General features: G+C 42.8%; 1 protein-coding gene across 1 annotated transcript in view; it reads right to left on the reverse strand.

The window, feature by feature from the left end:
* The window catches only part of TMEM154 (transmembrane protein 154), a 46,206-nt gene extending 33,716 nt beyond the window's left edge, over positions 1-12,490 (reverse strand). The window contains exon 1 of the mRNA XM_060011647.1: positions 12,397-12,490. Within this exon, the coding sequence (XP_059867630.1) occupies positions 12,397-12,484 (88 nt within the window). The 5' untranslated portion in view covers positions 12,485-12,490. The remainder of the gene's footprint in view (positions 1-12,396) is intronic.
* Positions 12,491-14,491: the final 2,001 nt, after the last annotated feature.

The following is a 14,491-nucleotide window of genomic DNA, read 5'->3' on the forward strand; positions in this document are numbered from 1 at the left end:
CTAAAAAATAATACAAATGAATCTATATGAAAAACAGAAACAGACTCACAGATACAGAAAAACTCGTGGTTACCAGCGAGGCGAAGGAAGGGGGGAGGGGCAAATTAGGGATATGGGACTAAGAGATGAAAACCACTATGTATAAAACAGATAAGCAGCAAAGATATATTGTACAACATGGGGAATTATAGCCATTATCTTGTAATAACTTGTAACGGAGAATAATTATAAAAATACTGAATCATTTTGCTGTACACCTGAAACTAATATAATAATGTAAATCAACTATACTTTAACAACAACAACAACAAAAATAGGTGCATGTACCTGTCAAGCAGTCTATCTCTTCAACTCTGACATTTTTTTTTGCGATATGTGGGCCTCTCACTGTTGTGGCCCCTCCCGTTGCGGAGCACAGGCTCCGGACGCACAGGCTCAGTGGCCATGGCTCACAGGTCCAGCCGCTCCGCGGCATGTGGGATCTTCCCGGACCGGGGCACGAACCCGTGTCCCCTGCATCGGCAGGTGGACTCTCAACCATTGCGCCACCAGGGAAGCCCTGACATCTTTTTACAAAAATCAGTTGTTCAGTATCTGTGACATCTGACTGTGATGTGGCCAGGGGTAAAACGGGAATACAACAGGAACAAACAAACCAGACTCCCCAGGCCCAAGCTGGGCTGCAGGAGGATGACTGTGCTGATGCAGGGGGTACTAACGCCGCGTGGATGGACCACCTCCTCGGTGCTGGGGTGCTGGCGTGGACCAGACGGTGCCACTGGGACACCATCCTGCATAAGGCACAGGGAGAGCTCTGAAGGGTTCTGCCCTTTCTCTAGTTTACTTGGTTTTGAAACAGTACTATGAGCTGTTAATTACCTGAAATGATTTCCTCCTTGTACTATTTGCTTATTGTCTGTGTCCTCCTTTGTTCTGCTCTGTATCTATCTCCAGCCCCGGGAACCGTGTCTGCTGTATGGTTGCTGTTCACTGAACAGCTATTTAGGAAAAAGGCCAGATGAGCCGAGGTAAAGTGCTAGACAGGCCTCTCGCCTTTTTATCAAGAGACTGATATCTTCCTCCCTCAATCAACCTAACCCCCTTCCAGGAACACACACAGTGTGTTCTTAGTCACAGAGAGAAAAGGGATCTATGGTGGTTGTCTCAAAAACTTATCTGAATTTTAAAGAAAACACTGGGAAATGAGAGGAATTGTTTAGTGAAAAGATAAGAATCTCTAATGATGAAATTTCACGTTTCTAGCTTTTTGGGTTTTCTTTTCGTTTGCTGGTTTTGGTTTTGGTTTTGGAATCAGGTGTGTCACAGGGTTCCTCACGTGTATAGTCCAGGCACCTGAACTCTCTCTGGGGTGCAGGACTAGTGGGGGTGGACTGTTATTTCCTCTGTAAGCTCTGTTGTACTAGGCATCTGACCATCTTTATTAAGTGAATATGTTCACTTAGTATGTTTTTTCTGACATTATAAATAGTTGGGTGAACAGGCTCAGTGCAAAATCAGCGAAGGTTAGTGGCAGATTGTAAGCACCGAAGGGCAGTCTAGGTAAAGTAGTGCCTGTGTTTTGTACACCCTTTCCCTTCAGCCATCAGACGACGAAAGGTGACAATGCCTTATGTAGAAAGATCACTAAGAAATGCCTCTTTTGCTTATTTTGAGCAGGGTCATCTGATAAAAGGCTTTCATACAAGAGTCTGCTCTGGAAAGCACCTGTGAAGCACCATTGCCTTGAGAAGCACCCTGCAATTGCAATTTACTATCAGATTACAACATGCCTATCATATGATATCACTCATATGTGGAATCTAATTTTTAAAAATGATACAAACGAACTTATTTACAAAACAGAAACAGACGTACAGATATTGAAAACAAACTTATGGTTACCAAAGGGGAAACGTGGTGGGGAGGGAGAAATCAGGAGATTGGGATTAACATACACACACTACTATATATGAAGTAGATAACCAACAAGGACCTACTGTATAGCACAGGGAACTCTACTCAATACTCTGTAATAACATATATGGGAAAAGAATCTTAAAAAGACTGGATATATGTTTATGTATAACTGAATCACTTTGCTGTACACCTGAAATTGACACAACATTTTAAATCAACTATACTCCAATAACATTAAAAAAAAAAGAAAAGAAAGGAAAACATGTCCTACCATGGAGGCCCACATGCTCAGATGCATTTTTCATTTTATACTTTTTATTTGGTGTATTTTTCAGAGAAAGCTTGCTTGTTTCGAAGCAGACTTGCCCAGACCCTAAGGCTGTCTCTGGTTTGAAGTTACTCACCTGGAGAAACTGCATTTTTGACCATCTGAGTACTTTTTCAAACACTGGAATCCTATCCTGGCCTGTCAGTACCTGGCAGTTTTAAGAAATGTATATATTTTTATGACACAGAATACACTTTTAACATTTAAATTTTCTTCCTACCATCAGTGGGATGATAGATACAAAAGTACTTTATTTTTTTTAATTTTTATTTTATATTGGAGTATAGTTGATTTACAGTGTTGTGTTAGTTTCAGGTGTACAGCAAAGTGGTTCAGTTATACATACATATACATCTATTCTTTTTCAGATTCTTTCCCATATAGGTTATTACAGAGTACTGAGTACAGTTCCCTGTGCTATACAGTAGGTCCTTGTTGATTATTTTATATATAGTAGCGTGAAAAATACTTTAAAATGAAAAAAGAAAGATTATTAAGTGATAGAAAAGTATTCAGGTTAGTAATGATAATTACTACTTTTATTATATTTCTACCTCTCTTTTGAAGCCAATTTCAAAATTACAATGTAAAAGAGTAACGTGAAAACAAATGTTCCTCGACCTGCCCTGCCCTCCCTGGCTGCTGTGTCAGCCTCCCTCTGGGTGGATAAATGAGGGGAACTCTGGTGCAGGTCACACAGGTCTCTGTGCTGGCCTGGCCTCCTTGCTCAGGTCAGCACAAGCTCAGTGTTACCAGAAGCCACTGCAGGAGAGACAAACCAAAACCTAAATGGTAGATGCATACTTGTGATCATCAGAGAAGAGGAAGGCAGGGGAAGGAGATGTGGGGCCCAGGAGCTGCAGGAGGGAAGGGGGGAGGGTATAACCAAAAGTTCTCCGTGCCAGCCTTTGGGGCAGCAGAAGGCCAGAGTGTGTTTGCTGTTGGAAGTTGTCTTACAGGAGGCTCAAGAAGGAAGCAAGTTCGTGAGGTCTTCCAAGTGGCATCTGAGTGGAGAAAATGGTGGATGGGATTTTCTAGGGTCAGCAGAGCCACTTAGCAGGTCTCTAAGGCTGGCCTGGCTTGTGATCCTATTCTACCTCCAAAGAGAATCAATCCTGCCCTTGCATCCAAGATCCTTGCCCATCCATCTAAGTCCTCAGAATTTCAGTATCGCAGCTTGAGCTTCTGGGCTATTCTCACTCTCTTTTGTCAACCTCTTTTCTGCATTTATTAATACAATCCCATGACTTTTTTCCCAGTTAGTTTTTTAAAAATTTATTTATTTATTTATTTGTTTTATTTTTGTCTGTGTGGGGTCTTGATTGCTGCGTACGGGCTTTCTCTAGTTGCGGTGAGCTGAGCGGGGGCTACTCTTGGTTGCAGTGTGCGGGCTTCTCATTGCAGTGGCTTTCCTTGTTGCGGAGCACGGGCTCTAGGCGCATGGACTTCAGTAGTTGTGGTGCACAGGCTCAGCTGCTCTGTGGCACATGGGATCTTCCCGGACCAGGGATCGAACCCGTGTCCCCTGCATTGGCAGGCGGATTCTTAACCACTGCGCCACCATGGAAGTCCCTCTCATTTAGTTTTTGATGTGACAAATTACATGAATAGATGCTCTAAAGTTGATCCACTCTTGGATTCCTAGTTTTAGTCTACTTAATCACCAGGGGTTGGTTGGTTTGTTTGTTTATTTTTTAGTGATAACTCCTTGTTATTTGAATGACTGATCTAGGACTCAACTTAGATATTCTAATATTTGTTAACTGGCTACATAGCCAAAATGTGTCTGGTCTTAGTGAGGCACCAATACAGCAATGGTCTTTGCCTGCCAAAAGATCATCATAATCATAAATAGAGTTACTAGATAAAATACAGGACACCTGTTAAATTTGAATATCAGGTAAACAACAAATAATGTTTTAGTATAAATGTGTCCCATGCAATATTTTATGTATACTTACATTAAATTGCATGGGATGTACAATAGTTATACTAAGAAATTTTTGTTTATTGGAAATTTACATTTATCTGAGTGTTTTATATTATTTGCTGAATCTGGCCATCTGAATCATAGACAAATAAATAAGCATAATTTTTAGAAAAGAAGAAATAGATGTTAAAATTAATAAACAGTGTTGTCAGGGGAAAAAAATGTCAACAAACCCTCCTAACAAGTAGACTCCTGTTTCTGAATGCCACAGTGGGGTGGGGAAATAAGAAATAATAAAGATTGTTTTGATTCATATAAAATAAAGAAACATAGAAAAAATTCAGATTGCACCAAAAAAACTAGATTCGCTGGTTTTGTTTTAAGGAAGCAAACGCAAAACACCACAACCCATGAGATCCTGCTGGGGTGGATAGCTCTCCTTTCCAACCACCTCCTCTAATTTCTCAGGAAATGCTTCTATGCTGTCTTAGGCACCAGAGGCAGACTTTTCTATTCTCTTTATGTTACATAACTTTTTTTTTCAAGTTTTCAAATCAGCTCTTACTGGCTTGAAATTTCATGTCTATGAAACTAATATTCCCCTTTTTTTTTTTTCAAAAATACTTCCCCAGGGACTTCCCTGGTGGTTTAGTGGTAAGGACTCTGTGCTTCCATCGCAGGGGGCACATGTTCGATCCCTGGTCAGGGAACTAAGATCCAGCATGCCGCGGGGCACGGCCAAATGAATAAATACAAAAATAAATATGTAAAAAAAAAAAGTACTTCCCCAAAATGTCTGTAACTACCTGGCTTTTCTGCGAATTGTCATGCTGCTCAATGCCTATCTACTGGGTCTGAACTTCCTCTATATTCTGAGAGGGAGACGGACAGAAGGCTCTCTCGGAACTACTCATAGGTACAGCCACATAGCTTTCTCTACAGGAGAGGGAGCTATAGCCGTTCCCTGTTTGGTTTGAGGAGCCAGAACTGAACTCTTCACACACAAAATGATTTGGGAGACTTTTAACATTTCAGAACAAAATAAAACTGGATTAACGAAAAGTCATATTTATCCAGGTATCACCACAGTTTCATTGCATTATTGAAATGATTATAATTTTGTCACAAACACAAGTAAGTCTTGGGCTATAGAATAAATTTCATGTCATTCATTCCTTTAGTCAGTGAGTTGTGTGCCTGTCATGTACCAGGAACTATTCTAGAGACGTAAGGGTGAATGAGACCAGGCCCCAACCTCCCTGGGAAGTGACTGGTAAGTAGGGACAATGGCATACAAATCAATAATTACATTACAGTTTCATAAAAGCCATAATATGTTTGGGCACAGAGCATCATGAGGATATGGGAGGGGAAGGCATTCATTGCATCCGGGGTGGAGGATTCAGGAGAACTTCCCAGAGGAGGTGACCACTGAGTTGAATCTCAGGAGTTCGTCAAGCAACGATGGCAAGGAAGGCACTGCAGCTGAAGCACAGCTATAGAAAGCTCCGTGGCCCGACAGAGGTTGGCACATTCAAGTACTTATATCATAGGATGCATGGTGGGAAGTGTCTAGTAGGAAAGGAACACAGCACAAGCTTACAAGGGGCCTCGTAATGAGGCTGAGGGGGCTGGAATCTATCCGAAGGAAATGAAAAACCACTGAAGGGGTGAAAACAAGAGAAAAATAATCACAGTTTTGTTAGAGAACCATCACTCTGGAGGTTATGTGAAATTGGGTTGGAGAAGAGACTAAAGGCAAAGAGACTAGTTAAGAAGTTAATGAAGTAACCTAGGTGAGAGCTAAGAAGGGCCTAAACCAGTAGGGAGCAGAGAAAGAGTTCCGTTTTGCCCAAGCTGAGCCCAGGGCTCCTGGGACGTCTCCAAGGAAGACCGATGATGAATATGTAGGGCTGGAGCTAAACAGACATCCCTGATTGGAGTGATTTGGGGAACCATCAGCCTAGGAGGGAGAAAAAAACGATGAAAGTGTGTCACGACCCTGAGATGACGTAAGGAGTGAGAAAAGAAAAGATAAATACAAAAGGAACAGGGGGAAGAGAAAGATTCATAACTCCAAACGGGAAAGGAACAATCAGAGTCCTAGGAGACCAAGAAGAAAATGGCCTCATAAGACCCAAGGAAGAGGAGGGTTTCAATAATTGATTATGTTAAGTGCTACAGAGAAAAACAGAAGATAAAGATGGAAATGGGTCCTTCGGGTTCGGCTATTAGAAGGCACTGGTGACCCAGACAGAGCAATTTGAGTGCGGTGCTTGACATGGCAGCCAGATCGCAGGGGCTTGAGAAGTGAACGGAGAGTGAAAATGAAGATGTGTTGGCTGTCTTTCAAAGAGACTGGGAGTTATAGAAAAGAAAGAGGGAGGAGAGCTCGCGGGGACTCAGGAGAGCTGGAAAAGAGCTCACAGGCTCTCTCACTTTTCATTATGAACGTATACCTACCAAAGGGAATAGAGACGAATGTAACAAATAACAGGGGACCCACCCTAATTATCTTCTATTTCCCCATAATGACTAGAGCAGAGGTTGGCAAACTTTTTCCTAACAGGCCAGAGAGTAACTGTTTCAGAGCTCGTGGGCCAAGAGGCAAAATACAGGCTATTATCTGTTTTTATATAACCATTAAAAATATAAAAACCATTCTTAGCTCAAGCGTTGGAAAAAAGCAGGAAGCTGGCTGAGTTTGGCCCATGATTCTTGGTTTGCTGACCCTGGACCACCATGTATTTTTCTGAAAGAAACATAACATTGTAAACACAGCTGAAGCCCTCCTTCCCCCAAATCTCTTTCAAGTGACCCGCTCTCCTCAATTAACACGGATCAGTCCCACACTTTCCAAATACACCCGTGTCCCTAAGCAATAGAAGCAGAATTTGGAGTGTTTTAAAAACTTTAAATAAATGTAATTATTCGGTAATTATTAATCTTCCACTGGTTTTTTGGTCAACAGTACATTTGAGACTGATTTATCTTAATACATTTGGCTGTAGTTCATTAAGTGTACCTGCTCTATGATATCTCATTCTGTGACTATACCAAGTTTCATGTATTTTTCTTTTGTTAATAGATATTTAGATTGTTTCTATTTTTACAAACAATGCTACAGTCCACATCCTTGGCCATGACTCTTTGCGGTCGTACATTTGTGAGTGATCTCACAGTGAACTGTTGTAGTTGTAGGGTATGAACATCTCCAGTTGACTAAATATTTCCAGATTGTTCTCCAGAATGGTTGTATCGAAAAAAATTCCTTTTCCAATAACCTCATATAGTTAGTAACCTGAAAAATTCGCCCAGTATGCAGCACCTAGAAATACTGGATGAAATAGAAGAAACAACTTCTTAAATGTATAAAGAAATAACAAAAAAGCAAGGAAATCCCAAGGGCCCAGAAAATATGGAGAAAGAAAAAAAAAAACTTGTAGAGGAAATTTAAATTCAGAGCCATACCTACCCACCTATGGGGACTTGCCCGAACCCCACAGGATATGAGAAGCTATATAGTACTCTCAGGCATTCCTGTCCACCTACTGGGTCAAAAGTGAAAGCTAAAACACCAGTTCATGGCTTTAAAAAAGAAAGAAAGAAAAAAGAAAAGCAGCTGCAATGATTCTGGCAAAGTTCAAAGTCAGCTACACTTCCCCCAGGCTGACCTCACCATCATCCTGACACTGTGGACCCCTGACCCACGGCCTGGTTTTGAATTGGGTTTTGTCTACTTCATTCTCCTTGGCAGTCACTTTGGTCTCTTGGGTCACCTGCTTCTGGTTACCGGCTTGCCTCCGCTGGCCTGCACCTCTAATGAGGTTTTGGTACCTCACACAGCTCTTGGAGGCTGGTCCCTGAGGTCTCCCTCTCCCCAACCCGAGGCTGGGGTTTCAGCCTGAGGTCCAAGCACCCGCTCTCCTCAAGCCCAGAGCACACCCCTATCTGAGTTTCTTCCAAACCTTATTTTGTGGTGACAGGACTGAGGCTGCCCTGGGAAAGTATTTACAGTAGCTTGGTGACAGGATCAGAAAATCTGGGGTTCTGTTAAATAGGGTGGGCCAAGCTCTGTGTGCTGGGTTTTGCCCTAATTCCCCCAAGATTTTCATCATGATGGGAGGTGACAGATACAAGAAGCAACAAGATCCGATCTACATAAACTTCAGATAAAAATGATCAAATAGTGAATAGTATGTTTAAAGACATAAAAGAAGGAATAAATAAGGAAAAATAAAACCAAGACTCTCTCTCTATATTGTACAATATTCTAGGATTTTCTAGAAATGAAAAATATGGTAACTTAAATTCAAAGCCCAATGCATGGGTTCAGCAGCAGGAGACACTAGAGGACTGCACGGATCTGCCCTCCCATGGGCGGTGCCTGGTTCCTGTTTCTCCACATCTTTGCCAACAGTTGAGGGTGGTGCAAACTATATACACAGGTAGGCAAATTGCAGGTTGCACTGTTTCTTTACAGAACTGAGCCTATCCCAGCCAAAGTCCTGCCCCCTCCTGGTTTCCTGGGTCAGCCTTTTAGACACAGAAGAACTTTAAGCCTTAATAAAACCCTCTCTGCTTGTTTGTTTGTTTTTTTTCTTTTCTTTTTGGCCCTGAGGGCTGTTTGGTCCTTGGGGTCAGTTCTTAGCTGGGCTCTCCCACGGCAGTGACTCTGCCTGACAGAAGGCTGGGCTTTCTCTCCCTGGTTCCCACACCCCAAAGCCTCTTACCCAGTGACTTCAACATTCTGTTTTTCCTGCTTCTGGTCTTCACTATGCTAATCCCCAGATTCTCTGTTGCTCACTCTGTACCTTTCAGCCTCTCCCTTCCCCTCCACAGGCCAAAGTTTAACCCAACTCCACTATCCCTTTTCCTGTCAGCCAGTCTCTGACCCAATCAAACAAATACAGCTCCTTTATGAACATGTGATAAACTTACAGCCCAGCCAAGAGTTTGTGTGATACACCTACACAGTCAGGAAGGCACCAGAGACATACTTTTCCAAACCTAAAACTAGACACAGAGCCTGAAAACCCAGAGGTAATACAGTGTATTGTTAGAGCGTGGACTCCTGAGGCTGAATCTTACTTAGATCCACTACTTAGCTGTGTGACCTTGGGCAAGTCAGTTAACCCCTCTGTGCCTGTTTTCTCATCTGTAAAATAGGAATAATAGTAGCCACTGTATAAGATTTGTTATGAGAATTAAATGAGTTGGTCCTGTGTTCAGAACAGGCATATACTGAACAGTATCTATGTTGGCCATCATCATTTTTACTACTTGAAATTGGGACTGTCCCAGGAAATAGCAGGTGGCAGTCACATTCACTGAAATAAGAACAGTATCAGAAAGTGCAGTTTCATCTTTGCAACCCGTATTTTCTTCTCTTCTTTCTCTCCTTCTGAAGGTTCGTCCAATAATTATATGATCCTTACTGTTCTGAAACAGCCCAGAAAAATCTCCTAGTCCTCTCTGTCAAATTCCATGTTTAGCTCTGGTCACCAAAACAGTTACAGAGGCCTTATTTCTGCCTTGTGACTTTTTGCTCTTTTTTCTACAGACCGTTCTGCTTTTAGCAGCTAATAAATCCCGTGCTTTTGGTATCTGGAAGTTGCTTTTAGCTTTCTGATAGTGTTAAGCTGACACTGAGAGGGCACAGGGTAAGGAATGAGGTGGCCCTTCATTCCACGGGCAGAATGTTGCCTTGAGTCTGAACTTTCTTAGCATCCTACACTGGCCAAGATACCTAGGCCCAGAGCTTTTCTTTAATTATTCTCATCTGTTTTGTCAAAATCCCAGAAAAGCTATTTTCTCATTTCTCTCACTTCCAAGTAGATTATTTCACTTGTGATAGTAATCAGTTCTGCACCAGACTCTCTATCTACATAAAGCAAAAAAGATGCTGACTCAACCATGATGATGCTGGTCTCAGGTAACTGCAGTTATTAAATAATGTTGCCTATTTGTGGTTAATAAAGGCTTGACTTGAGATAAACCTGGATTATGCTTGCAAAGGAGAATCAGGCTGTTCAGTAGATCGGATTCTTTTACCAAACATCTCCAAGGTATTTTTTGAAGAATTCAAAGAAATAGATACAACTGTGACACCTTTAAACGAACTCACATCCTAAAGTCTTAGGCACCATTAGCTCAAAAGGATATACCTTATTTAATTTTACAATATATATTCAGTCCTTAATTTAGAACAGCCTTTCCCTTGGCTAATCTCAAAGTAATAAGCTTTGATTATACAGCTGCTTGCAAGTGGGCAGTTTTGCATTTTCAGGCACTGGGAATGGAGACAGGTGAGTGTGTGGGATGATTCAGATAATCCCTGTGCCCCCCTGAAATGCAGCTTTTCATCTTCCACTTCTCCTGACATCCTAACACTACCTGCTCTCAGGAGCTCATCAGTCTTTAGTGATCAGTCTCATATCCATTCTAGGACGATTTTAGTATTTATCAAGAATAACTGAGTTCCTAATTTATGTTGACCCCTTACAAGATTTGGGGAAATCAAAGGTGAACAAAAGGGGATTTTCTTTTCCCTGGAGGTGCTCACAGCCTGGTGGGAGGCATGGACACAGACACAGTTATGATTCCAGGTGGTTGGCTGGGTTTACAGAAGTTTAGGTCTCTGGGGGCATAACAGGCAGCGTGCCAGGGAAGGGGCAGTGAGAGAGACACCAAAGAAGAGGTAACATTCAGTTTGAGCATAGGCATAGGCATAGGCATTCATTCAGTAGAAAAAAAATGGAACTTGTCATCACTTGTGGCCAGAGCCCCAGAGGCCTGGAGCATACACTCTGTACCGTGACTGAGGGGCTGCAGCTGGGGAGCAGAAGGGAGACAGAAGGAGATACCGTGGAAAGGAGGTTGCAGTGAGAGGCTAGGGGCCATCAATGAGGAGCCACCGGAGCTCTTTCAGGGGAAGAGTCACTGATCAGATACGGGTCTCAGAGGGACACCTTTCACTGAGTCCTTTGCATCTCCTGAATTGCAGACACTTTGAGTCAATCATTTTCAGATGCTCAAGAAACTACTCAGGCAGGTTAAATGTCATTCTCAGGAGCATGTTTGAGGCAAGTGTGGTGGCTGTGAGAGTTAAAAGAGGTGAAGAGGGGTGGCTGGGCCCTGCTCCCGTGGGTGCTGAGGGACGCCCCTCAGGGAGAGGAATATGGTCCAGAGGTCCGGGCAGGGGGCGTGGTCGATCCCCTGCGGGGAGAGGGGAGACCCTGGAGCCTAAATCAGGAGAGCCGACTGTCGGTGGGTCTCACCTCCCTCCACCTCAGTTTCTTCATCTGCACCCCCAGAACAGCTGTACACTCAGTCTAGCTGCACCCCCAGTACAGCTCTACACTAGCAGCAGGCAGTGTTCACTAACAGGAACCACAGGCAACTAGCTTACTTACCCAAGGGCAAATCCACACAACTGTAAGAGGCAATGGAGGGTGATTGGACTTGTTGTCAGGGTATAAATCAACGGCTGCTCTTAGCTCATAATTATGAGATTTAATATTTTGTCTTTTCTGGTACCTTTGATTCACTACAGTCACATTACTTTTTTTTTTTTGTCACATTACTTTTTAAAACAAAGCTTCATTTGTCGCAATCAATGCAAAGAAAATCTCTCCCAAAGTAACAAGATCAAAGGAAAGCAGATGAAAGACTTAATAAGTTACAGTGGATGCCTGGTAATTCCTCAGATAATTTCCTGTTTACTTTTTTTTTAATTTAATTACAGTGTTTCTTTAGTCCACTTTCCAGTAGTAAATGTCCATACCCCAGTTTTCCAGGAATTGTTGGAACCAGCAGACTTCTCAGCCCACATTATTAAAAGTAAATTCGTAATTTCTCTGTTTCAGCTGATTGAAACGTTCTTTTACAGGAACTGCCAAAGAGTTGATCATTTTCTTAATATGCCCATTAAAGCCGGTAAATGACTGGGACCGGTAAATTACATCTTAGAAAACAAAGACTGCGGGAAGGGGGTAAATTCAGTGAGTGAGCTGGAGCTGGATTAGCCGGCTGCAAACGAAGCCAAGTCCCTCCTCCCTCCTTCCCCCCAAAAAAGACAGTTCGACTTTTCTCCACTTTTTTCACAGGAAGGCTTAGATTTTTCTGGGTGTTACCCTCCCCGGCAGAGTTCTGTAGCCTCGGCACGAGACAAGCGTTCATTATCCTCCTCGCCTGGAGTGGAAAGCCTAGGGGTGCTTACCCTGCGCCTGGCGGGTGGGGAGGAACGCGATGACCAGGGCGAAGATGAGGGCGGCGCGGCGAGCCTCGGGATACGCGCGCCCCGGCATCGTGATGCTGCGCGCAGTTTCAGCCCCGCAGAAACGTAAACGTTTCCTGTTTCCTGCTTGTTTGGGTCGGTGCTGACTTGAAGCAGAGGTGTTTGCCTGTTTTTTAGGAAGTGATGTAATTCGGCAGGAGCCTGTCAGACCAGCAAGAATTGCCGAAGAGAAGTTGCTCTTCAAGCACCGATTTAGTTAACACGCCTCTCAAGCCCTTTTCTGTCCCAGCCCCGCATGGGCTTCCGTCTTTTGACATTGTCCCCGTGGAAGCAGTGTCCGTTGCTCAGATGTCATTCAGAATCTGGGACTGGGGGTCGGTTCTCGATTTGTGATTTTATTGATCCTCAGACTCCAGGTCAGCCTCCGGGGCTGCCTGGAGTCTAGAGCAGCGCTCTCCGGTAGAACTTGCCGACATGATGGAAATGTTCTGAATCTGAGAGGTCCAGTACAGTAGCCATTAGCCACATAGGCTGCTGAGTACAGTAGCCATTAGCCACATAGGCTGCTGAGTACTCGAAATAGGGCTAGTGAGAAGTGAATTGTTAGTTTTTATTTTTTTTAATGTAAATTTAAGTAACTCCATGTGGCTAGTGGCTACCATATTGGACACCAGACAGTAGGGACACCTGTGCTGTCAGGAAATGGCCATCCCACTTCTCTCTGGCCAGGCACATGCTCCTCCTTGGGCCCTGAATGCCCTGCCCCCCACAGCTCATCAGAAGGGAAAGGACAATGCTACACCCATGCCTGAAGGGTGTGCTCTTCTTCTCCAGAGAGAAATCATCTTTTTAGGTTTGGTTGGTTTATCTTTTTTCATTATAAAGACTTTAATTTTTAGAGCAGTTTTCAGTTCACAGCAAAATTAAGAGGAAAGCACAGAGATTTTCCATGTACCCCCAGTCCCCAAACATGCACAGCCTCCCCCATTATCAATACCCCCTGCAGAGTGGTACATTTGTTACCATGGATAAACTTACATGGATACATCATAACCACCCCAAGTCCACAGTCCACATTAGAATTCACTCTTGGCATTGCATATGCTGTGGGTTTGGACAAAGGTATAGTAATGATATGTATATATCATTGTATATACATATATACATATATCATATGTATATATGTATAATCATCATTATAGTATTATACTGAGTAGTTTCCCTGCCCTAAAACTCCTCTGTGCTCCACCCGTTCATGCATCCCTCCCCACCACCACTGCTGACGACTACTGATCTTTTTACTGTCACCACAGTTTTGCCTTTTCCAAAATGACAGATAGTTAGACTCATGAAGTACGTAGCCTTTTCGGACTGGCTTCTTTCACTTAGTGAAATGCATTTAAGTTTCCTCCATGTCTCTTCCTGGCTTGAGAGCTCATTTCTTTTTAGTGCTGAATAATATTCCATTGTCTGGATGGACCACAGTTTATTTATCCATTCACCTACTGAAGGACATTGAGGTTGCTTCCATGTTTTGGCGATGAGGAACAAAGCTGCTAGAAGCATCCGTGTACGGCTATTTGTGTAGACATAAATTTTCAACTCCTTTGGGAAAATACCAAGGAGCTCGACTGCTGGATCTATGATAAGAGATAAATGATCTTTTAAGGGGCCTATTTCCAAAGCAGAATATGTTCTCAGGGGGGAAAAAATTCTGTATTTTACCTTTCTTCCTTCTTGAATGACTATTTTCTCAGAGGTTGTTAACAACAAACAAAATAGAACTGAGTTGGATTAGAATGGGGGTGGAAATCCTACCCAATTGAAACAATACAGGAAGGAGGTGATAGTTCATAGCAGTGTTTGGGGCGATTAGAATAGGTTAGGTTTTCTGTGTCCTATTGAAGTCCCCTTGGTTTAGGTCTAGGTCCTAAACACTGCAGAATGGAATTTCATCATAAATGTTGAGTATTTATCTCGCAAATATCATAAGACCGTTTTGAGAAATAAAGTTTATAGAAAAACCACAAAAAAAGAATGGAATTTCATAATCATGTTTGTTATGGTGCCAAGAGAG

This window comes from Delphinus delphis, chromosome 5, assembly GCF_949987515.2.
Source record: "Delphinus delphis chromosome 5, mDelDel1.2, whole genome shotgun sequence".
Classification (NCBI taxonomy): domain Eukaryota; kingdom Metazoa; phylum Chordata; class Mammalia; order Artiodactyla; family Delphinidae; genus Delphinus; species Delphinus delphis.